Raw genomic sequence first — 23,475 nt, 5'->3', positions numbered from 1 at the left:
TATCGTTTGCCTAAAGTTTGGCATCATTTACATCTTACCCGTTTCATTATATTGCCAACCGAATCTATTGATTTGTGATTCCCAATAATTTATATGTTAATCAAATGACTCTAAAGAATGATCTCACATCAATTAATCTGAAGAGCCTAAATGCATCTTTGCCTCAAGAGAGCTCACGGCAACTTGTTGTTTTCACCACAAACAAATCTCAGAGTATGCTCTTGTACTTTTTAGTGTTCTTATTGCTACAATAGTGTTTATCCGTGGTTGTGGAGATGACATGGTGAGGATTAAGGAAAATCCATCCAACATCTCCCATGCATCCTGATGGAGTTGCCATGCCTTCTCTGCACACCCCACTTTCTTGCAGAAACATCTGACCACCACAAGTGGACTTGGTGTTGTTAAATTGAGTGACTTACTGTTTTTGACCTCAGCAAGCATGTGCAAAAAACGATTAACAAGAAAAAGAGAGTACTATGGGGCACCAAGTTATCTACATTCAATGCCATTATTAATTAATAGACAGGTTTTTTTAAATATTTTTATTCTTCTGAATCAAGTTTTATATGCATGTACCATCAACATTATCAGCTAAATGTCAGATGAAAATACAATGAATCAAATTATTAATTTCTCTTGCAAATAATAGAGACAATGTACACACAACCATTGAAGATGTGTAAATCTATATTCGTATTTTAATGAAACATGCACTTCTTTCAACACTGATGAGGAGCTCTTTTTTTTTAAAAATTGGCAAAACATCGCTCTCTTCACAAAAATGTCTATCTGAAGCAGAAGCAACAACATAAAAGTTCCACAGTTCATGAAGACATTCTTAGTTGTTGTTGTTGTTGTTGTTGGGTTTAACGCCATATTTCAGCACACGATAGGCTATGCATGGCAGCCAGTATTAATGGTGGAGGAAGAACCCAGGAAAACCCCGGGAAGAACCACCGACCCACGAGAAGCTACTGGCAAGCTTTCTCACATACCCACATTGGCTGAATCCTAGACTCGAACCCACGCAGGCAGAGGTGAGATGGCAGTGATCCGTAACGAAGAGCACTTTAGACCACTCAGCCACTCGGGGCCCCCGAAGACATTCTTAGCTACAGGTATATTAATATATTTGCATGGATAGCTCTTTAACAAATAAACCACAGGCTCAGTTCATTATCATGGAAAGAGAGAGTAGGTAGCAAGTGTTTACTAAAACATCTGCTGCTGGCACCAATTTACATCTAAAAAAGGAGGTCATTACTTTAAATTAACCCTGATTGGGAAAAGATGTAAAATTAAACCACTAGAATAACAGAAGGAGAGAGCAAATTAAATGAGTAAAGTCAGGAGCTAAGGATTGGGTGATTTCTTTATCACCTAAAAGTCACAGTGAGAGAGAGAGAGAGAGAGAGAGAGAGAAAAGAGCTGTGCGCAGAATTGGCAGACAGATGACTACATGACAATTCATTTTCACGAAAACTGGATAAAAGGTGCAATCTGTGATATTAGACTGATTTTTATTCACATCTGCATAATAGAAATGTATACAAGATCTAATACGAATTTGGTTTTCTTTGAGTTGTACAGCACTGGGATCGTTCACATATGACGTCACACACTGAGGGGGAGGGGGTTCCAAATTTTGTGACGAAGTGTCACAAGGGGGAGGTGGGGGATTGAAGAAATATGAGTGTAGAACGCTTCTTTAAAAAATGTCAGAACAAAAAGAAGATTTTGTGACCTGGATCCTCAGTCCATTTTTATCTGCAATAGATAACAACTCTCTCCTGGATGACTTATATTAATAATGTAATCTCAGATGAAATACTGGGTAATTGTTATAATCTTTAACTGGTTTAAACTGTTGTTTTTTAATTATGTATTTCTTTTTGTAATATAATGTAATACACACTTTAAAAACAAAATGTAGACTAAATAAACTGCAGGCCTACTGGTGATTAAACTTAGATTTTAAAACAATAGACTAAAAAGTTATCACCATCCTGACAACAGTCCGATGAGATCAAAGACACGTGAGTTTAGTAAGTTGAAAGACAATATTCAGTCCGCAGTGAACAGTGAATTTTTTAATACTTTTATGTGAAAAAACAACAAATGTAATCAGTTGAGTAGCGCCAAGGTTGGGCCATGTGTTGCGCTGGGATGCTGCACATTAAAGGAAATAAATATATCAAATGTTAGCTTTTTTTTCTTTCTTTTTATTGAAAATGTTTTGCTGACACCATTGAAGTCCTAGATTATAAACAGCCCTACTAGTACAAAGAGTCTTTGAAGCTTGATGACATTTTTTAAAAAAGCAGTCTAAAAAAGACAGGATATGGGGAGAGAACTTTGGTTGGGCAAGCGCGCAGCACTAGTAACATTTATGTTATTGAAACACAACGTAAGGTGTCCAGTGTTATATTAGTTTTGATTTTCATGACTTTTTGGCAGCCCGTAGCAATGGATAAAAATAAATTATATCAGTCTTTATTTAACGCTTATATGATAGCATATGATACAAAATACCAAAAAGATGTACCAAGATGAACTTATTATAAAGTGGAATAGTATCACACAGATTTGGCTGAAAAAGTTAGCCATGTCTTGCAAGAGCTCAAGGCGATCTCCATTATGAAAAAAAGATCACTTCTTAACTTTCGGAAAAAACAAGCACCATCAGTTTTAAAAAAAGTTTCTACTCAGGATAATTTATAGTCCTATGAACCACTGACTGATGTCTTGAATACCTTTACTACTGAAACACTGCCTTCTACAAGCCATTTGGCAACTCAGAGAAATGTCAATGTTCAATTACATTTTAAGTCCCAAATTGATGTCATAAATTCTGAACTCGTTGATTTGGATAATCAGCAGAAACAAGGACTACCGGTACTTTCAAATGAGCAGAACTTAGAGTTAAAAGATAAACAAAAAAGAAAAACTGAGTTGGAAAAGAAACTTAGGAGGAAGATTGATAATCAAAGAAGATCCCAGAAAGAAAGGGATTTAAAAAGTCAAAACTGAATGCTTTATTGGAAGATAATCCTGAAACACACACGAAAAACTGAATATCAGGGCCAGATGTGGTCAACCAAAAATCGAAGAGGGACAACCATTGCTTTTGCAAAATATACTGGATATCGTGATGTATGGTTCAGCTTCTATTGAAAAAAGTCTACCAAAGCATCAAAACCTTAGATCAATTAACAGAGCATTTTAAAAAAATGACTTCAATAAGTCAAAGTGGACCTTTGTCTGCTTCCTAAGCACAGTTTGTCATTAGAATGTAAGCGTCATGTAACTAATGTCCCAGTAAAGTTAATTTGAGCTCAAAATGATTATCACACTAAACATACTGATGTCCAGTTTTGCACAGCTACAATAAAACATTTGGAAGAGCTGTCTTCCATGCTTGGACCAGATGAGGTTTGTTTTATCAGCCAGAACGATAAATGTCACATCCCAATTGGTCTGGTTGCTGACCATAAGCAGAATCCACTGCTAATGCATGTTGAGTATAAAGTAAGCCTTCCTGACCATGACTGGGTAGTTGCTGTCCAGCACAAGCTTATACCCTTGGTGTATACAAGCATTGAGATCCACTGCAACAGTCTTGGAAACAGAGACACTGTTGGCTTTTCCTTTCCAATATTTAAAGCCATCTGATCTGGAAAACACCCTGCATCAACAGCACTCAGCCATGGACTTGACTTTGAAAAGTTGCTGTGTCTGACAGAGTTCGATGCCATAACAAAAGACTGGTCAAGCTGATTCTCGAGTTTACTGTTGATGGTGCTCCGGATGAAAACCCATGGTATCAAAAAGTCATTAACATACATGCCAACCCCTGGCAAGGAAAAAGTGTAATCCAAATGGAAAAAAAGTAATCCAAGCAGAAAAAGAGTAATCCAAATATAACATAATAAAAAATTCAATGAGCATATGTACAAAATGATTTATTTACCCCTTCCGGTCTTTTAACATCAATTACTACTTCAAATTTTCATATATATCACTTTGAGCTTTAAAAGCAACAGTCTCTCATATTTCATTTCAAAACACTTTTTACCAGCTGAGATTATGAATGTTTTGAACACCAGTAGAGAACCAAGTGCTGGGTTTCAGAGCCTGGATCTGAATTCAGTTTATTTTTGTTAAAAATACTGAACAATCTCTCACAGTCAGCATTAGAACCAATATTCCTTTCATAACCTGACAAAAAAAAGGAAATATATATCTTCCAGTTATTGGATCTTTTAGCTGGGAAAAAAGGTGCCACTGTACATCAACTCTGTCCGCATGAAGTACATTGTCAGGTAGAATGCCAACTTGACACTTCATGGGTTCTCCTTCTAATTTATCAGCAGCCTTTCCAGCAGCAAGGTGCATCATATGACATGGGCGACCTAATGGAGACATTTTTCAAAATATAGAATGCAACTCCTTAATCAAATCCAGTCATCAATGATGCATTATCAGCTGAAAACTCCATAAAGTTCTGCCAACTTATGTTTATTCAAAGCATTATCAAGAAAATAAAAAATGCCTTCTCCAGTGGAATCTACTGTTAATTCTGGTGATGAAAGAAAAGCACTCTGACTTCGTCTTTTTCACTGTCAAAGTCTCTTATACAGACTGGGTGCAACTTTTTGTCATCATAATCAATGCTCCTGTCTGTTGCAATACTAAATGGCCCAATTTTCATGGCTTCTCCAATTTTAAGCGAATTATCTTTGCTAAACACGTAATAATACTAGATGATTTTGTTCTTGGAGATGCATATTTTCTGCAATTTTGGAATCAGAAAACATTTGTTTGAACACAGGACCACCATAGTCTTCTACTGCTAGGGGTAACCTGTGTTCTATTAAGAACTCGGTAAATAATGCCTCTGCATTTATTAGTTCTGCTTTCAAAAAAAGTTACAAGTTACCTTAGTATTAGAGTTTATAAAATGAGCTAATTCAAGGTTTCTTTGTTTTACTATCATGACCAATATTAAAATCCCTTCCACACTGCTTGCCATGGGCGTGAAGCTGCCCTAGAATGAAACGCTGTATTGTGTAATCCATGTATTCATCTTTGGATCAGTTTTTCATCTTTTTTTTAATCCATCTGAGAAATTATTTGAAAAACATTTTTGATCTAACACACGCATCTACTAGAATAAATCTGACTTGACTTTTAGTGCCAAATACCTACAGACTGGTTCTGTATAAGATATGAATTAAACAAAAAAAATATGCAAGCAAAGATTAAAAATTAGAAAACCAGTCTGTTCTCTTCAAACTAAGCAATACAGCTGCTATACATAGAAACCGAGGTCAAAAGTTTGACAGTAAAACCAGCATGTTTCTTGGAAATAGGGCAGCTGCTACAAATAGAACATAATACTGTTAGGAAAGTGCAAGCAAGGACTTACAAGCATACTCTTATGTCGTAGTTACGTAGAAGCCATCTTTTCTAGAATACAGTCTGAAAGATTAATGCGATGTTAATAAAAATAAGGAAACAAATTATATAAAAAATTGAGAGGGGGACATACCGAAAATGTGTAATTCGAATACGTTTACACGTAAGGCATAATTTAGTGAAAACAAGCATAATGATTATGCCAAAAGCATAATAGTTGGCATATATGCATTAAGATTACCATCCACCATTTCTCGAAACATGATCTTGACTCTGTCTTCATTGCAACATATACTCCGGGGTGACGTGCTTTTAACAGAGTGGAAAGAAAGATGGTACCACTGAGCAGGGAATTGAGTGGATTAATATTACCTCATGACAACTATGGCAACCACTTAGATAAACGAAGTAAAACAAATAACACTGAACTAAAGAAAAACTTTTAATTTGCCAGAAAAACACTGGCCAAAATATGGTCACCATTGACTGTAGGCGATTACCCAACCATTGCCGAGTATATGGATCCATTAAATTCAGAGCTCATGGAGCAGGATAACAAAACTTATGTTGGCTCAGCCGATACTTGCTTCAGCTCGTGAAGTGTGACGATAACAAGAAAGCATGAAGTTCATATTTCAGCGTGATAAAAGACAGGTTTCTTCCTCCATTACCCATTGTTCAAACATGTGAAGGGCTTAAACTTCCAGAATGAGCAACATATCAAGCCTTGCAATAGTGTTGTTGTTGTTGTTATAGGGTTTAATGCCATTTTCAGCAAAGATTTGCTATACATGACGGCCAGTATTAATGGTGGAGGAAGAACCCTGGAAAACCCCGGGAAGAACCACCAACCCACAAGAAGTTACTAGCAGGCTTTCTCACATACCAACGTTAGCAAAGTCTGATACTCAAACTCATGCAGACAGAGGTGAGACGGCAGTGATCTGTAATGGTGAGTGCTTTAGACCACTCGGCCACTCTGGGCCCCTTTGATATGGAGGGAATATCCCTTCTAATAAACAATGTTAATCTAGAAACAAACATATTTCTTGTTCATTCAGTGGAGGAGCATCTTACTCTGCCTTGGGATAATTATAACTATGAAGGGAAGTAATTCATTTACAAATACTTCAGATTTGAAACCCTTAGAATGTTTGTGGATTTGTTGAAACTTTAATGTTAGTAAGAATTGAAGTGATTGATGTGTTTAATTTACATTTCATCTTGTTTGTTTAAAATTAATTAAATTTGTTAAATCAAGTTTGTAAACTTTTAACTAGCCAAGCAATCCTTGTAAAAGCCTGAATAATTAAACACTATTTTACAAAAAAGATTGTTGTTTTGTCTGTATTGTTAACTGATTTACATTACATTTACTTTTCAGTATTACAAAAATTGTGGGTAAGAGATTTTTGACATCACACAGATGGGAGCCTGGGTTTTTGTGACAAAATGTGACAACGGGGGGGGGGGGGGGGGGGGGGAGATGGGTCAAAAAATGGCAAAAATTGCGTGACATCATATGTGGATGACCCCACAGCAACACTTGAATTCAAGGCAGGGTCGAACTGGCAGCTGAATCCTTACCCCACCTCCACCCACTCAAATTGCTGACATTTGCAGGTGCCAAGCAAATTGAGATGGTTAACCTACTATGGTGCTTCCCTTTCAAGGCACTTCATATATTTCTTTGCATAAGAAACATGAACAATTTGAATTTTTGTATTGGCAATGATCCATATTACAGCAGCTGATATACCAGTAAGTACACATCTTTCCTGCAAAAAAAATCAAACTAAAAAAACAACAGCTTTACTAACTTAACACCAAGGAGAGAGTAAGAGATAGGATTTGATAGTTTCAAACATCAAATAATTTATGCCAAAACAAGAAAATGCAAGTGAGTAAAATATAACTGAAGGTGCTTGGTGTTTGCAAGTAAAATTTGTTGGTTTGAGCAATAAATTTAATTATGTTGTTGTTGTGGGATTTAACGCCATTTTTCAGCACATGATAGGCTATGTATGGCGGCCAGTATTAATGGTGGAGGAAGAACCCTGGAAAACCCCGGGAAGAACCACCGACCCACGAGAAGCTACTGGCAAGCTTTCTCACATACCCACATTGGCCGTTAATTAAGTTCAATTCCAGACTAATTTTTTAAATGCCTGTTAATTAGCAAGTCATTATCTATTGATTTTCTATTACAAAATTCAATAAAAAGATCATGTCATTTTTACACACACCAATGTTATACTGTTTATTCTGAGTCCCAATTCTAATGCACAAGTACTGTTTATTATTTAAAGTCCTTCCCTTGACAAGAGAGTCTCCACAAGCAAACCGTTATAGGGAGTGCATCAGATAGTGGGAACTACATCTAGGAAAAAATTATAAATCTATTTTACCCAGCTAAATCTGCCCTCCAATTTTTATCACTACCTCTACAAATATAAGAAATTCAGTTTGTGATAAATAACAAAACATTGTGTGTAACAGTAATCCTCAAGCAAACAGATAAGAATTGTCCCCTTATGGCATTGCATAAGACCAAGCCACGTGCTACCTTCTAGCATGTTCACTTTATCAATTCTTACAATTATCAGTCGTAGATATGGCTAACACACGTCAATATAACGAACCCAATTTATACAGTAAGAAACACTACTGAAAACTAATGTGCTACAGAGAACATACCATATATAGTTATTAATTACATCTTCATCTTTCTAATTTTAATGAACTTTCAAAAAGTAATATCATCTTTTATGAAAATAATGAAATGTGCATTGGACAGTGTTACAATTTCTTTCAAAAGTGCATTTAAGGAATTAAAAATTATTTCCATTTGGACCAAGAAAGTTACTGTAGCAATGTGTATATGAACACTGAACTGGGGGAAAAGAGATACTACTGGCTTCCATGGAGACATCAAATTACCAAAGAAAGCAAGTGGCACCAGTCATGGAGATGACAACAGTTGATCTAATGGATAGTAGGTATCATTCTATGCTAAGCTACAATGTTTTATATTCATTCCCTTATATTTTGCCCACCAATATGTTAATCGCTTAAACAACCAGAACATTTTCTCAAACAGCTGTAATAAACAGGCATCCAAGACCAACATATGTTGGTACATAAAGCACTTTGCTAGCAGATTAGGGTATACAACAATATTCATGGTACATATTGTACTTTTCTAGCAGATCAGGGTCTACAACAATATTCATAGTACATACTGTACTCTGTAAGCAGATCAGGGTCTACAACAATATTCATCATACATACTGTACTTTGCTAGCAGATCAGGATATACAACAATATTCATGGTACATACTGTACTTTGCTAGCAGACCAGGGTCTACAACAATATTCATGGTACATACTGTACTTTGCTAGCAGATCAGGGTCTACAACAATATTCATCGTACATACTGTACTGTGCTAGCACATCAGGTTCTACAACAATATTTCATTGTACATACTGTACTTTGCTAGCAGATCAGGGTCTACAATAATATTCATCATACATACAGTACTGTGCTAGCAGACCAGGTTCTACAACTATAATCATGTTACATAATGTACTTTGCTACCAGATCAAAGTCTACTACATTCTTCATGGTACATACTATATATTACACAAGGTAATCATGCTCTAAAACAGTGATCATGGTATTTAATGTGCTGTGCCAGCAATCGGGGTCTAAAACACTGTTCATCAAACATATTGTACTGTGCTAGCAGATCAAGGTCTACAACAATGTTAATGGTACATAAATGTACTGTGCTTTCAAAAAATATGTTATACTGTGTTTGGTCCATAAGAAAGCTTACCAAAACTACAGCCATCCAATTGGAGGCCACCAGTGATAGAGTGGTCTAAAGAGCTCACCTTTACTAAGCACTGCACCTCACCTCTATCCACAAGGGTTCAAGTCTCAGACTTAGCCCATGTGTGGACTTGAAAAAGCTTCCAAGTAGCTTACAATGGGTCAATGGTTCTTCCCAGGGTTTTCCTGGGTTCTTCCTCCACCAGTTATACTGGCAACCATGTACAGTCTATCATGTGCTGAAAAATGGAGTTACAGACCTGCCAACCCTGATAAGTCCATCTCAGTAAGGCAGCTGATTTTTTTCTGTATGACTGACCAGTTTTTAGTAAGGTGTAACAAAATATCAATAACTGCTATTGTAAAGCTGAAAAATGGATGATAAACTTTATGTTTAACTAAAAAGTTTGTAAAGTATGCGTAGACTTTATTTACCACAAGTACAGCACAAACTCTAGTTCCAAACCCTATGCAGCTCAATGGCTTGTTGCTATCTCTCAACTTGACGTAATTCTTGGAAATTCTTTTCCATTTCACATGATGACAGCAATCATATCTCCCACCATGAGACACTCAAATTGGCATGTGATGTCCAATAAATGTAATTGTGTCCTTTTTAGCTTTTATTCACAAGAATCTGAATACTCCTTTTTATTCTTCTGTGTTGATTATTAACACTTTTCTAGAAGCTTATTTTCCCTTTTGTCTTAAACATGTATCGCTTTCTGGACGCCATTTTTAAAAACTCAACAGTCTGATCATGCAGACACTTAGCATGAACAAATATGTGCAGTTTAAAGCGTCTGGGGTGCTGCTGTAAAGTTAGTCTGGTTCCCTGACTAACTGCACTAATTCTAAGATGAAACCTGGATCCAAATAAAACACTGATGAACCAATTATCTGGATTTTGCAGCAACTATAATATTTCCTTAGTTTTTGCTTGTATGCCATAAGCCCAAATCTTAAGGGTAATTTTCGTAAGACTTAGGCAAAATCTTAAGAGTTGGCAGGTCTGGAGTTACCATCACAAAAACAACAGCCATCCAATCCATGTTTCCAAGTGTTCATATAGACAGTTAACTTTCACCCTGTGCCTCATAATATTAATAATAATAACAATAATAATGAGGACTTTGTATAGCGCCTAATCTTTAGAAGCTCTAAGCGCTTTACAACATTAGACAACACCTATAAGATAAAAAACATACATAATGATATGATTACAAAAAACAAACACCATGAAATTAGAAAACATAAAAAACATGCTGAAAATATTTAACGTAGAAAACATTATTAGGTCTTTAAGTTTGTTCTTGCAGTCGAAATAAGTGAGTTTTAAGGGCACTCTTGAATGGGATTACTGTGTCTTTGTGTCTAAGTTTAGTGGGCAATTCATTCCACGTTGCTGGGTCCTGGTATGCAAAAGAATGTTGTCCATATGACTTTTTTATAATGGGAATAATGAGTATACGATAACTCATAACTCTAGTTGTTCATGCCTTTTTTTCAAGAGCGACAGAAGTTTTCTTTGTCAAATAATCACATAACTGCCACATTATTTTATTTCAGCATTAAAGAAACCACTCATCATGGAACCAAATTACACTGCAAATGGACCTGATTGTTCACAACTAGTGAAAGTTAATTCCCTCCCACATGTCATGACTTTTTAATTTTCATTAAGTTATAATAAGGCGAAATGAAAAACAGATTCATATCCTGTTCTAATTTCATACTCATATATGTATTTTTCAAGAATATGTTTCTTACATATACTTGAAGAACATGTTTGCACAGTTATATGCACTCTCTCGTGTTCATATGATCTCTTTGCTGCCAAGTATCTTTATACAAAATCCATCATTTTTGTGTTAAAATATTTAAAAAAATAACTTTTATATACTTTGACATGATTAGCACAGCCCCGGAGATTTTTTTCAAAGGCCTTTCAGTACATTTTCAAGAACTTCCAAACATTTTCAAGGACTTTCAGTACATTTTCAAGGACTTCCAAACATTTTCAAGGAGTATTTTGTCCATATATGAATTCATTAATTACCGGTGTAGTGCATCCTTTGATCCACTCACTTTTATTCCTTTCTATTTTACTTATTGATCTAACTGTCTATTTCTGAAAGAACAGAAGGAAGCTGACGCGATTTCAATATTCATGTAGCTTACTTCATCATGTGCTTTCATCTGTTGTATTTAGATCATGCTTGTAAGCATAATGTCTGTTATCACTGTTATCATTCACATATTATCAGCCAGCAACTGGCCTATCTTTCATTATCATGATCAAATTTGCCTCAAAGGAAAGGGGTTGAAAAGTTAAGGTTCTGTGTCACACAGATTGAATTGTGTGTCAGGCTAGTATTTTCAATAATGCCAAATAAAAAAATGAGCATCGGCTCAGACCAATCTGTATCAAAATAGGCTAACACCAATCTCTCTTAAGCTTCATCCAATCTCTATCAAAATAGGCTTACACCAATCTCTCTTGAACCCAATCTGTATCTGTATTGCACAGAACATGTTCATCATAACTGGATGAATTGCCTCCAACAGAATAATATATGATGACAAGTTACTCATCTTTTAAAATGAACTTTTTCAAACTTCTGTAATCATAGCAATTCCTGTACAAATATATGGTGAAGAATTGCAGGCTACCAGGTTCCATGGAAACCCCTGTGCTTACTGATATAACAGTACATGTATATCATTGAAAACCCATGTCATTAAGACCATCCCATCAGGAAAAGTAGCATAAAAAGTAAAAAGATCTGCTAGAAGGAACGTTTTTTGGTATCAGATTAGTATCAATTTAATACAGTGATACTCTATATACTGCAAGAAAGAAGTGGGGGGTGATGGTATGGCTGTACAATTTGAAAGAAAGGAGATATTACGAGATTTTTCAAATTTTACAAACAGTGAGAGTGTTTAAATGCAACTTGATTTTGATGCCATCCCTTCAATGAAGTAGTGTTAACAAGATATTCAAGATGGCAACTATGTTCAGTACCATTTTTATTTGGGACCAACTAAATACTGTCAGAAGAATCTCAGTGAAAAACCATGTCTAAGGGGCAATCTTGTCAAACTAAGTACCGTTTATAACAGCCTATACCATATAAACTCGCTTATAAGTCAACATTATTTAAACTAAAAAATGTATTAATTCAGAGTATGGGTCATCATATAAGCAAGATATATAAAAAAAACTAAACTTGCTCCCTTATCTAGTAAAGGCAAACTTGTCTCTTGTTTTATCAATTCACAATGTTTCGATAGAGCTGGTAAGTAGATAAATGCAACCATAATCCTTTAGCATGTAAAAGCAGCATAATGCACTGGCAGGTCTGGGTCTGTGTAGTTTGTTAGAAGTAATCAGTGGAAGAAACAACATAGACCCTGACCTGCTGGTGCGTTATGATATAGCAGATCATGATCTATGTTGTCTGCACTTGGACTTGACTTGTAAGTATAGATGGTAGCTATAACAAGATTTTCAATATTATCATGATCATGGCCATATTGTATGTCTAACTGGCACCAGTTTCATGTAGAACCAACTACATCAAAAGTCTTTTAATGAAAACTTGAAGCAACCATACACTCAGGAGGAGCACCAATAAGATTTCAAGATGACCACTATGGTAGTCATATAGGATGTCCGAAGCGCACAATTTTCATTTAGAACCAACCAGATATGATAAAAAGTCTTTTAACGAAAATCAAATGTCAATTAGACCATTATGGAGTGATGATAAAATAATTCCCACAAGATGGCCACCACAGTGGGCATATTGGGAATAGGATTAGCACAGTTTCCGTCAAGACCAACTAGACCACTTATAAAAACCAAATATCAATAGACCCCTCCATTGTTAAACAGGAGCAGCAGTAAATAGGTTTACATTTCTATTAAAAGACAGATTGGCACCATTTTCATTTAGGACTAACTAGACATTATAATAAATGTTTTTGTATAAAGCCCATACTGATATGACCATCTGTTTAGGAAGAGCAGTATTACAGGATTTTCAATATGACCACTGTGGCAGTCATTCTGCATGTCCAAGCAACACCAATTTAAGATCAACTAAAACTTGGAACAAATAAGTGTGTAAAGACATCACACAGTGAAGAAAGAACAGTGATAACAAACTTGTGTGAACCAACAGACAAGGGTTGGATGACATGGCCACAGCATCAGCTCCCACCCAAACTGATACTAAAGTGGCCTGAGAGGTCAAGTACAGTACATATTCAAGACCATCATACTTAGATAACTAGGGTGAAATATTATCTAAAATAATAGAATTATCATTTCTTTCTTCAGTCAACATCTCTACAATAACTTACAACACAATACCCAACTTTCAATGTGTGTACTTAATTCAAAGACTATACAAATCATAATCGATTGTAAGCAAACAGAAAAATGCTGAACATTTATGGTTCTCTTCTGACAAATAGACTTGTATCAAGCAAGTGCTTTTAATGATGCCAAACCAAAAAAAAGCAAGAATCTCCACAGCTAAGACAAATCTGTATCAAATAGAGGATGCTAATCAAGTGGACAATGGACAAAAGGAAATAGCAAGGGTTATTCTGGTCTATAACCAGCAAAGCTAATAAGGTGCAATCCCATTTGTTAAATCTCACCCAAATGAATAAGAGATCAAATATCAGTTCAAAGTCAGCCCTATATTTACATACTATAACTATAATCTAATATTATCTAGGATTTTTATTTCCTTATTTGCAGATGAGGCCTCTACCAAATCTGACAAGATATTACCCCATTTTCAACATATATATATTCAATTCAAATGCTATACTAACACATATTCATTTTATTACAAATATCAGACACAACTAATTCCTATTCCAACAGTGCTGGATAATGACAAAAAGCAAGATTTCTGCTCAACCACACCCACCCACCACATACAAGGACATGCTAGCATTTCAAACAAACACAAATTTGAGTAATCTTAGTAAAAATCATAAAGGTGCCATCTTTCTTTATACCATAATCTATGCCAGGAACTTCTATAACCATCAAAGAGTCGTGCGTAATTGTCATGGAAAACTCATCTCATAGCAGTTTATAATGCTGACCATTACTGAGGTGATTTAACAACAAGCCAGTCAGAGATCAACATCCACCTTGCCTTGACTACTTAACCGACTCAAGTGATTTTATGAAGAATCTTATGAGAGAATCCATTAGGCCAATTTGCATAAGTAAAGTACCTGAAGTTAACAACACGATATTCGTCTGAAGTCAGGTACATGCAAATCAAAGAGATGCGTGTTGCAGAGAAAAAAGTTATTACTCTTCATTGCCTTGAATTATAACATTTCAGCCGTCTCTATTAAATATTACTAGAAAGTTCATGATCTGTGACAATGTTTCTTTGGATTTTTAACTCCAAATATAATTTCGAAAGTCAGAATAGTGTGGAAGGGTGATTTGAAGCTGTACCAATTAATCGGCCATACTCATAATCGGGCCGATTATTAGAACAATTGGTATAATCAGTATCGGCAGAAATAATCTATGCCAATGTAAACAAATTTCCATAATATAAATTCAATCATAACATTCATTTTGACATGGCTTGAATTTTAAATAAGAATTAAATAGTGGAAATTAAAGAATAAACATTTGTTTTGGGGGTTAATTGAAAGATGATACATTCTTAAAAGTAAATACTTTCTAACACACTTGACATAAACTACCACTTTTTGTCTGCACACAACAAATTATCAATACCATTCATGCACTCATCTCAATCACAGCAGCCAACCAGCCAATGAGGCCTCGTGTGGCTGTTGAACTTCCAGCATACACATTAGCAGATAGCAAGGCAGATTACATAGCTAGGCAGATTACATGACTCACTATAGGTAATCTGTTCTTTAGCCAGTACTGCGATGCTGCTAATCAACGAACAGCGGTCAGACGCTGAAGCAGCTGAACGCTGACATACCAATATTATGCAGCAATGATACTGTCATGCCAGCACCAGCGACATTACCCCTGGATACCCCAGTTGCTGAGCTGCTTCATCACGCGACTCGCAGCATGGTGCGTGCATCCATCCAGCCACTTGGACAACTTAGTAGTATCTTACTCGATTTAAAGCACTGTTTCAAGGCAGCGAAACAATTGGATTATTAATATTGACTAGCAATTGTACACTATTAAATATACTACCAAGATTAGGCATAATTTCGATCTCAAAACACTCAAGTTTAGTCTGAAATTACTTCAAAGTAAATGCAGTTGACAAGTCCAAAGCAAACTGTACACTTTCCAAAGCATGCATTGCCAGAGGTGGAAAGGATTCTAAAAACTATACGACATCAAATCGTGTCCAGCACTTGCGCTGCACCCACATCATCAAACATGGCATGTTTCTGGCAGATAAAAAAGAAAAGGATGCTGCACAGTTAACCTCAGTAGCTGCAGCAACTCCTCGTTCTCTGACTATTGACACCATGCCGAACCAGAAGCAGCCATTTGCATTGGACGACCTGAGAGTATTAACTGGCACAAAGCTATTGCAGAGCTCATGGCAGTAGATATGCAACCATGTTTCATTGTTGAAGACATTGGATTTTGACATCGGATTGCCAAAGCAGAACTACGCCATAAAATTCCATGACAAAGTACTTTTCCATATCTTTGATACCCGACATGCATAATGGCTATACAAAGCAAGGCGCGTGATTTAGTTTCTGCCCAATCTGACCTTAGTTTGACCTCTGATGCGTGGTCAGACCCATCCATGGGCATAGCCTTGTTGACTCTTATGGCACACTGGCTGATGAAAGACTTTCAGCGGAAACAGGTAATTTTAGCTGCAACACCTCTCGATGAATCACACACAGGAAAATATTTGGCAAGCAAACTGGACAAATTATGCAAGGAATATAACATTCCCAAACTCAGATCCATGTTCGTCTGCGTGACGGAGGTGCAAACATGGTGCAAGCAATGCATCCAGCGTCAGCTGTTTTGCACACGCTGCACCTCACTGTCAGTGATGGCATTCTGTCGCAATGATCTGTCAAAGATGTTTTGATGATTTCGCAATCCATAGTCAGCAAGTTCCAGCAATTCATCCTGGCACAACAGCAGCTCAAAGAGCAGCAGGAAAAATTTGGCGTTGCCCATAAGAAACTTGTCAAGGATGTCCTGACAAGCTGAAATTCTACATGCAATATGCTGGTTTCGTTATATGAACAAAAACAAGTCTTGGGGACCTGCCTAGCCTAACAGCTCAACGGTTGGTCTTGATTATCATTATTGTGGACATGTTAGGCCCATTCGCGGACATTACCAAGGAAGCAAGTGATAGCCAAACATCACTATCCATCATTCTTCCTATGCTGAAAATTGAAGCAATATCAGTGTAATTTGTACAAAACTCCTAAGCCCTTCTTGCCAGGATACTTTACTCTCAAATTTAGTCAAATTCCAAAAACTGATTTTTAGAAGTCCTTTTAAACAGATCTGGGTGTGGAATGGCATTTTTTTTTAAAGCATTTATGTCAGAGAGTTTTGTATTAAATTTGGTTAAATTCTGCTGAACTATTTACAGTTGTTTAAACATTTTTATTTTTAGTTAACAGTGATCAAGTAGACCAAATGATGAAAAGATGTGCCAATTTTCACAACTTTCCTTCGATCGGTTTTGATGAAGTAGAAATAATAAACAACCATTAACAATTGCCAGCTGTGGGCCAATCAAAGTTAAAATTGACTTTTGACCAAGTTTAAGGTTTTTAATTATATGACCCCCTGCCCTCCACCTTCTTCCAGACTGTGACCAGGTTTGTGACCCAATATCTGTTACATGTATTTCCGATCCTTCTGCTAGGACTGAATGGATAAAGTTCAGTTAAAAATTAACATTTCTGCATTTTCTTTGACCATCTCCAACAGACCTCTGGGACAAAGGCCAAGAATAACCCAAAAGGTTGTCACACGAGTAACTTAAGTAACAAGTTTGGTAAATTTCCACTCAGATGTTTATTAAGAACAGAGAGATGGGCATACAGTGAGAATCATAATATCCACCACTAAATGAATGGGGATACAAATTTTACAAAGCATTTGCTGCTTGCCTTCATCTTTGTATAACATAAAAATGGAACTGAGAAGCAATTTAGAAATCATGATTATGGGTAGTTCAATTAACGAATAATTCATTAATTAAAGTATGTGTCAAAAAATTATAAACTGGCCCATATCAAGACAAGAATTCTGTGTTTGTAAAACTTGTCTTCCAGTGCTTTCCTTTTCTACCTCTTGCCTTAAGTTTCAGCCTTATGGGTAGGTCTCTGAGCATAAGGACTACTTCAAGGATGTTAAGTTCAGTGGAAACACTTTTCTTTCCATGCCTATTAAGTATGTGTGCATGTGGATGTCTCACATGGGGATGAGATGGGCATGAGATTAATGTCAGTTGCATAAATAAATCTTGTCTTTACATCCTCAGTGAAGTTATATTTCACTATATGCAGAGACACTCAATAGTTTAATGGGCTTAGTCCCTTGGGTGGTAAAGATGGACACAACATTTATGTCAGCTGCACGTATAAATCTGTCTTTTCATGCCCAGCAAGATTAAATATCGTTGTATGACAAGGAGCTCAACAGTTTCCAAGTTATGACCCAGAGGCCAAGTCCCCAGGGGGCTGTGGAGGTACCCTGGGATAAATTCCAGTTGCACATATAAAATTTTGGGTTTCAGGTGCAGTAAGTGTATATTATGGTTGTAGGGTGTAATCTTGACAGTTTCAAAGTTGAGAAAAAATACTGCTAAGATGTGTATACTCTGTAAGATCAAGAATGTACACCTCTCCCTCGATAACTCGCACACAACAGGGTCCACAAACACAGACCGCACTATATGTGAGGGCACAAGTTACCAAGGGACCTCAAAATTAGGGATAAAAACATTGAGAAAACTGTGGTAGAGGTGGGTAGGGAACTGGGCTGTTTAATGACTGAATCCTCGTTTTACAATCACGTCGATAATAATTGTTAATAACATACTTTTTCTAATGAAGTTATTTGTTATTCTGTATAAGTAACATTTTTTCAAAATGTCAAACATGTGAAAGATCATTCCAACTGGTTTCAACAACCATCATGTGTATGCGAAAACAAGTGTATTACATCATTGCTTTTTTATTTGTTGAGTTGTCTGGTTCCCAGAGTGGTATACAATACCAAGTCGGAAGTCCAAGTTGCCGGGAACTAAACTAACTGTTGAGATCCCCCCCCAAAACACAAGCTTACTTTTTTCTCAAAATCTAGCGACATTTATTTCATGAGACAATCACCTACGCTGAAACTCAATTTCTGTATTGTTCAATTAGTACAATACTGATGTCATGATTTCATTAAAAGTAATAGCGAAACTTCTTATCATCCTTGAGGATATCTCTAAGTGCCAGTTCAGGAATTCTCTGAAAATCACTTGTCCACAATGGTCCGTATCTGCAAAACCCAGCTCTTTATTTTATGAAGTATTCATTTCACTTGGTTGCCTTGCAATCTTTGATCACAATTATGAATGAGTCAGTTAAATTAAGGTAGTTTATGTTACAGAAACAATAACATTTATAAGAGAATTCATCAACAACTGAGGTGAGTTCACCTGACATACGACCAGGACCACTAGATTTTAAGTGTGTAGGATTTGCATGCTTTTTAACTTGTTTTTTTATTCCACCTCCTTTATTTGGTTCAAAAGACATAATTAACGTGATAATGCAAAGGAGGCCAGCCTTTAATTCCATGCAGCAATAAAACAAATACTTTTGCAAGTCAGTTATCAAAACACAGTTGGCACTTAATTAGGTTCTCAGAGAAACGCTTGCAGACATAGCTGTTACAGTGGATTGACACATTTTACATTTAAATACACATTGCGTTTATGATGATTACACTTAAGAGGAACTAAAAGATAGAAATAAAGCACAAATTTCACTTAATAAAAATTATTTAATTGGCATTTAAATATTAATGTACTGCCTATAGTAGGCGTAAGTGACATTTTCATTGAATGAAATTTCCTTGAATATCTTCAATTACAGTGCACTAAGAATGTTGTTTGGAAAAGAAAATGTAACCAGTTATATGACTTCTTATTACAAGTTGATCATTTCAAAATGTTGAATAAAATTTCCAGGTCATATCTACCGTTTTTGACCACAAAACAAGCGATGCATCAACATTTCAGTTACCAATTTTGATCGTGATTTTCTTCAAGTTCACAAAATGGGATCAATTCTTTTCTACTTCTGGTTTAAAAAAATGAGATCCACTCCTGACCCAGCGTTATAAGAGGGTTTGCAAGTTATCAGGGAGTGAGTTATCGAGGGAGTGGTGTTAATATGCATGTTGTAAAGTATCTGTGTCATGTTGGCAACAAAAATAAACATGAACAACTCGGATGGCTCACAATAGCAAATCCCCATGCCCTTCATCTTTTACTGTAAAAAACAAAAACTATTTGTTTCAAACATCCCCAAGTCTTCAACTTTCCTAACCCCCAGGAATTTAGCACCTGGACCGTAACACAGGAACTATTATGATCTGCACCATATAACGCAAATAGACTTCCTAAGTATGAAAAGATAATTATAAGCATACAACTGACATTAACCCCTGAACCATCTCTACCCCTGGAACTTAGCCCTTAAGTCATAACTTGGTAGCTATTGCAATTCTAACTCAATCACTACATATCCACTTAATGGCATACAAAAATCAAATTTATGCATATAACTGACAAACAAGAAAATTGGGGAAGATTTTCACATTCTTTTTAACTGATGTTTTACATAACATATACTGACCGTGCTTGAGACAGATTGAAGGGTCTTTGTAAGTCCATTGATAACCTCACGAAACTTGTACTTGCTGACTTTGATCAGACATTCTTTATTCTGTTCCACATTCTGGATGGACTGGGTTGTGTGGAGGCCTGTCTTAATGGGAAGCTGAAAAATGTAACAAATAATTGTAACTGGATGCTAAAGAAATATAACCTATATATATATTTTAAAACATTATGGAACTTGTATTTGCCACTGGGATAAATTACTTTCAGTTGAAATCTGAGGTTAACAGAACTAATGTTCTTTAGAATGCAAGCTTAATTGGAATCTGTAAATTGGGAGATGCCACATGCATGTGTAAAAAACATTTCTGCATTACTCTTGAAGTTAAACCATTGTTTTGACCCAGCTTCATATTAACAGCTGGTTCTGTACTCTGACGATATGGTTTCCTATTTCACTCCCTGGTTTTGGATCTACAGTAACTGCATTTCTAAAATTGTATTCTGCCTTTTTTCATGAATACTGCAAAACACAAATATACAATACCAGACTGAATTTTAAACATCAAGATGGTGGTGCTTTAGCCTTCTCAGTTCTTTAGAAGTACTACTTAAAAAATGCACAGAATATCCAGAACTTGACTTGATAGCATAGTGTATAGCGCATACATGTGACACTACAGAGGAGTCAGGTTAGGACAAATTGAGAGACTTGCAAAATTTGGTCAGGAGTTTTGACCTAAAAAATGGATGATTTTCAATGAAAAATGCAGATTTTTAAAAATGACTTTTACTTGGTACAAAATGGTTTTCAATCTTGGAGTATTCACTGTATTGTTAGAGCCACTAAAGCCACTGAGTAGAGTATTACAAAGGACAACAATGTGTCACATGAAAACATGATTGCAATATACACCAGGTGTTCATGCAAAGACATGTACTATAATTACTCTTTGTACCATGTAGCCTAGGTCATTTTGCATAACAGCTGTGTTTATATATAAGGAATAGTGTGTGTGTGTGTGTGTGTGTTTAACATATCTCCATGATTGAGGGTTAAGGATGGTACTTTTACAAAGCTGACTTTGTCATGTTTGGCTTAGTTCACTGTTAGTGGAATTTTTCATAAAAATGATTATTTTTCTAGAACGTTCTATTGCACCATAGGTCACATGGGGAGTTGCATAAATAGGGGACATGGTAAACAAATAATTCATTCCTCTTTCATTATCAGTCTTTGGGAAAATATGATCAGAGTTTACAGTTGTGTTCAGATATAATTCAAGACGAATTATTTAAGCTATTTCTTGGAATTTACTTAACTGCTCACTGACAATAGATTAAAACATTACTTTGTACATTTGTGAATTCATTCAAAGACATTCTGGATTGGCATATCAGAACATTCAAGACTATTGATTTATTAGGCCATTCAAGACTATTGGTTTATTAGGCCATTCAAGACTATTGGTTTATTAGGCCATTCAAGACAACTGGAGTCCATTTGGAAGATTTTGTCTTTTGGACTTGTGATAGGACTTTAGGATGATTGGCAATTTAATTTATAATAATGTGTCTTTTAAATTTTAAATTTGTATTCTAGGGAAATAAATTGTTGAATTTTACTTACATTTTTGGCTTCACTTTCATTTTGTTACACATTTTTAAGGCCCCAAGTCATAACAGCTTTACTTTCCCATGTCCCAGTTTAGTCATGTGACAAGGTAAATTTATATTAAGTGATCCATTATCTGCTTTCATACATAGTCTTTAACTCCTTAGTTTAAGTTTGTGTGATCTCTCTTCTGTGGCCTTGACAGCTGCAAAGTAAAACAGGAAATTTCCAGCTACATGATATTTACCAGGATCATGACAGACCAAAATGTTTAACAGAAAACTTTCTCTACATGTGTAAACAAGCAGATAACTGTTTGGAACCAAAAAAAAATGGCAGAGAAAAGAATTTTCAGGCACTGCATTTTAAGGAGTGGGTATAATGGACACAGAATTTTGCTTGCTGCCAGCTTGTAACAAATACTGGAATTTTGTATGGTGCTATGGAACTCATCATTCTGGGAAGATGATTAAACAGGCATGAAATTTTCAGGTGTCTAGCAAACAGCAAATGTGTAATAAATGCATTGAGACACTTGTTCTTAACTGATGTCATGTCACTCAGTGTAGGCCTGATATATTAAATGAAACTTGTAACCAATTTCCATTCTTTCCAAGGACTTCCATTTGTTTGATCATTTTGTGATATGTTATGATTAGATCAGGTAATTTATATAGGCTCTAATTTGTTCAAATGTAAAATTCTACATGATTTTGTATTGGCTCTAAGTTGTTCAAATGTAAAATTCTACATGATTTTGTATTGGCTCTAATTGTTCAAATGTAAAATTTTACATGATTTTGTTTTGGCTCTAATTGTTCAAATGTAAAATTCTACATGATTCTGTATTGACTCTAAGTTGTGCAAATGTAAAATTCTGCATGATTTTGTTTTGGCTTTTTCAATGCAGTGATGTGTAATAACATCTGTTCTTCAGCATATCTCACTGATTAATTAATGTACTTCAGATTGTACTTCAGATGAATCAGGCTGTTCTACTTTACATACTTTACCTATGCAAACTAGTTAAATGGACTAAGCAGAATTTGACACAACACACCCTAGAGATTGTGAACTAATTAAGTATCTCTGCAAGGTGGTTGTTTTTATCTCTGACCCACTTGCCTCTATATCAGCTGTATGCCCAAAGGGTAGGTATAGTTGAGCTTTGAACATGACTGTTCACTGTTCACACATACAACAGATTACAGGCATATACTGTTGTGGTCAACTGTGGGGCTAAGATTCCTGAAAATCATTTTTTCTAAATAAAAGTATGTCAGTGGGTTTTGGAGTCCAAAATCATGTTTTCATAGGACACAGCACGTTATGGCAGGTATGCACCATATGACAGCAATATCCTGAAGAAAGACCTGGCATGAGGATCAAATATATATGTGTGAAAGTGGATGCACAACAATGTCAAAGAGATTTCAGAAGCCAAGCTATCATGTTTAATTTTTATCCTTCTAAAAATATTGAGTGTTCAGGCCTCAAATTCATAAAACTGACGTTAATCACAAACTATAGTCATGGCTTTGTAGTAGTTGGCCAACCCTGACCAGAAATGTTTCTTTAGATGTATATTTTATGTTCATCCGAATTTACATCACTGCAGTTCAAACTGATCCTATTATTCCTTTGTCTCAAGTGTCATGCAACTGTAAACTTTCCATTTGAAATTTTCGGACAGTCATTACCCTACAAGCCAATACAATATGCA

At 35.8% G+C, this 23,475-nt stretch overlaps 2 protein-coding genes across 8 annotated transcripts in view; one reads left to right on the top strand and one right to left on the bottom strand.

The window, feature by feature from the left end:
• LOC149777584 (neurofibromin-like) overlaps window positions 1-23,475 on the bottom strand; it is a 295,420-nt gene that overhangs the window by 254,977 nt on the left and 16,968 nt on the right. For all 5 annotated transcript variants that reach the window (XR_016416190.1, XM_089942205.1, XM_089942202.1 and 2 more), the window contains exon 2: window positions 20,154-20,297. Coding sequence is in view for 4 of the 5 variants with exons in the window: in XM_089942205.1 (XP_089798331.1) it covers window positions 20,154-20,297 (144 nt within the window). In the remaining variant the exon portion in view is untranslated. The remainder of the gene's footprint in view (window positions 1-20,153; window positions 20,298-23,475) is intronic.
• The window catches only part of LOC149777583 (protein spinster homolog 1-like), a 165,918-nt gene continuing 150,639 nt past the window's right edge, over window positions 8,197-23,475 (top strand). For all 3 annotated transcript variants that reach the window (XR_016416191.1, XM_089942207.1, XM_089942208.1), the window contains exon 1: window positions 8,197-8,416. Coding sequence is in view for 2 of the 3 variants with exons in the window: in XM_089942207.1 (XP_089798333.1) it covers window positions 8,344-8,416 (73 nt within the window). In the remaining variant the exon portion in view is untranslated. The remainder of the gene's footprint in view (window positions 8,417-23,475) is intronic.

Source organism: Sinohyriopsis cumingii, chromosome 18 (genome assembly GCF_028554795.1).
Source record: "Sinohyriopsis cumingii isolate HCF-2022 chromosome 18, ASM2855479v2, whole genome shotgun sequence".
NCBI lineage: Eukaryota > Metazoa > Mollusca > Bivalvia > Unionida > Unionidae > Sinohyriopsis > Sinohyriopsis cumingii.
The sequence above is the reverse complement of the archived record's forward strand: the minus strand, read 5'-3'. Positions and strand labels throughout refer to the sequence as shown.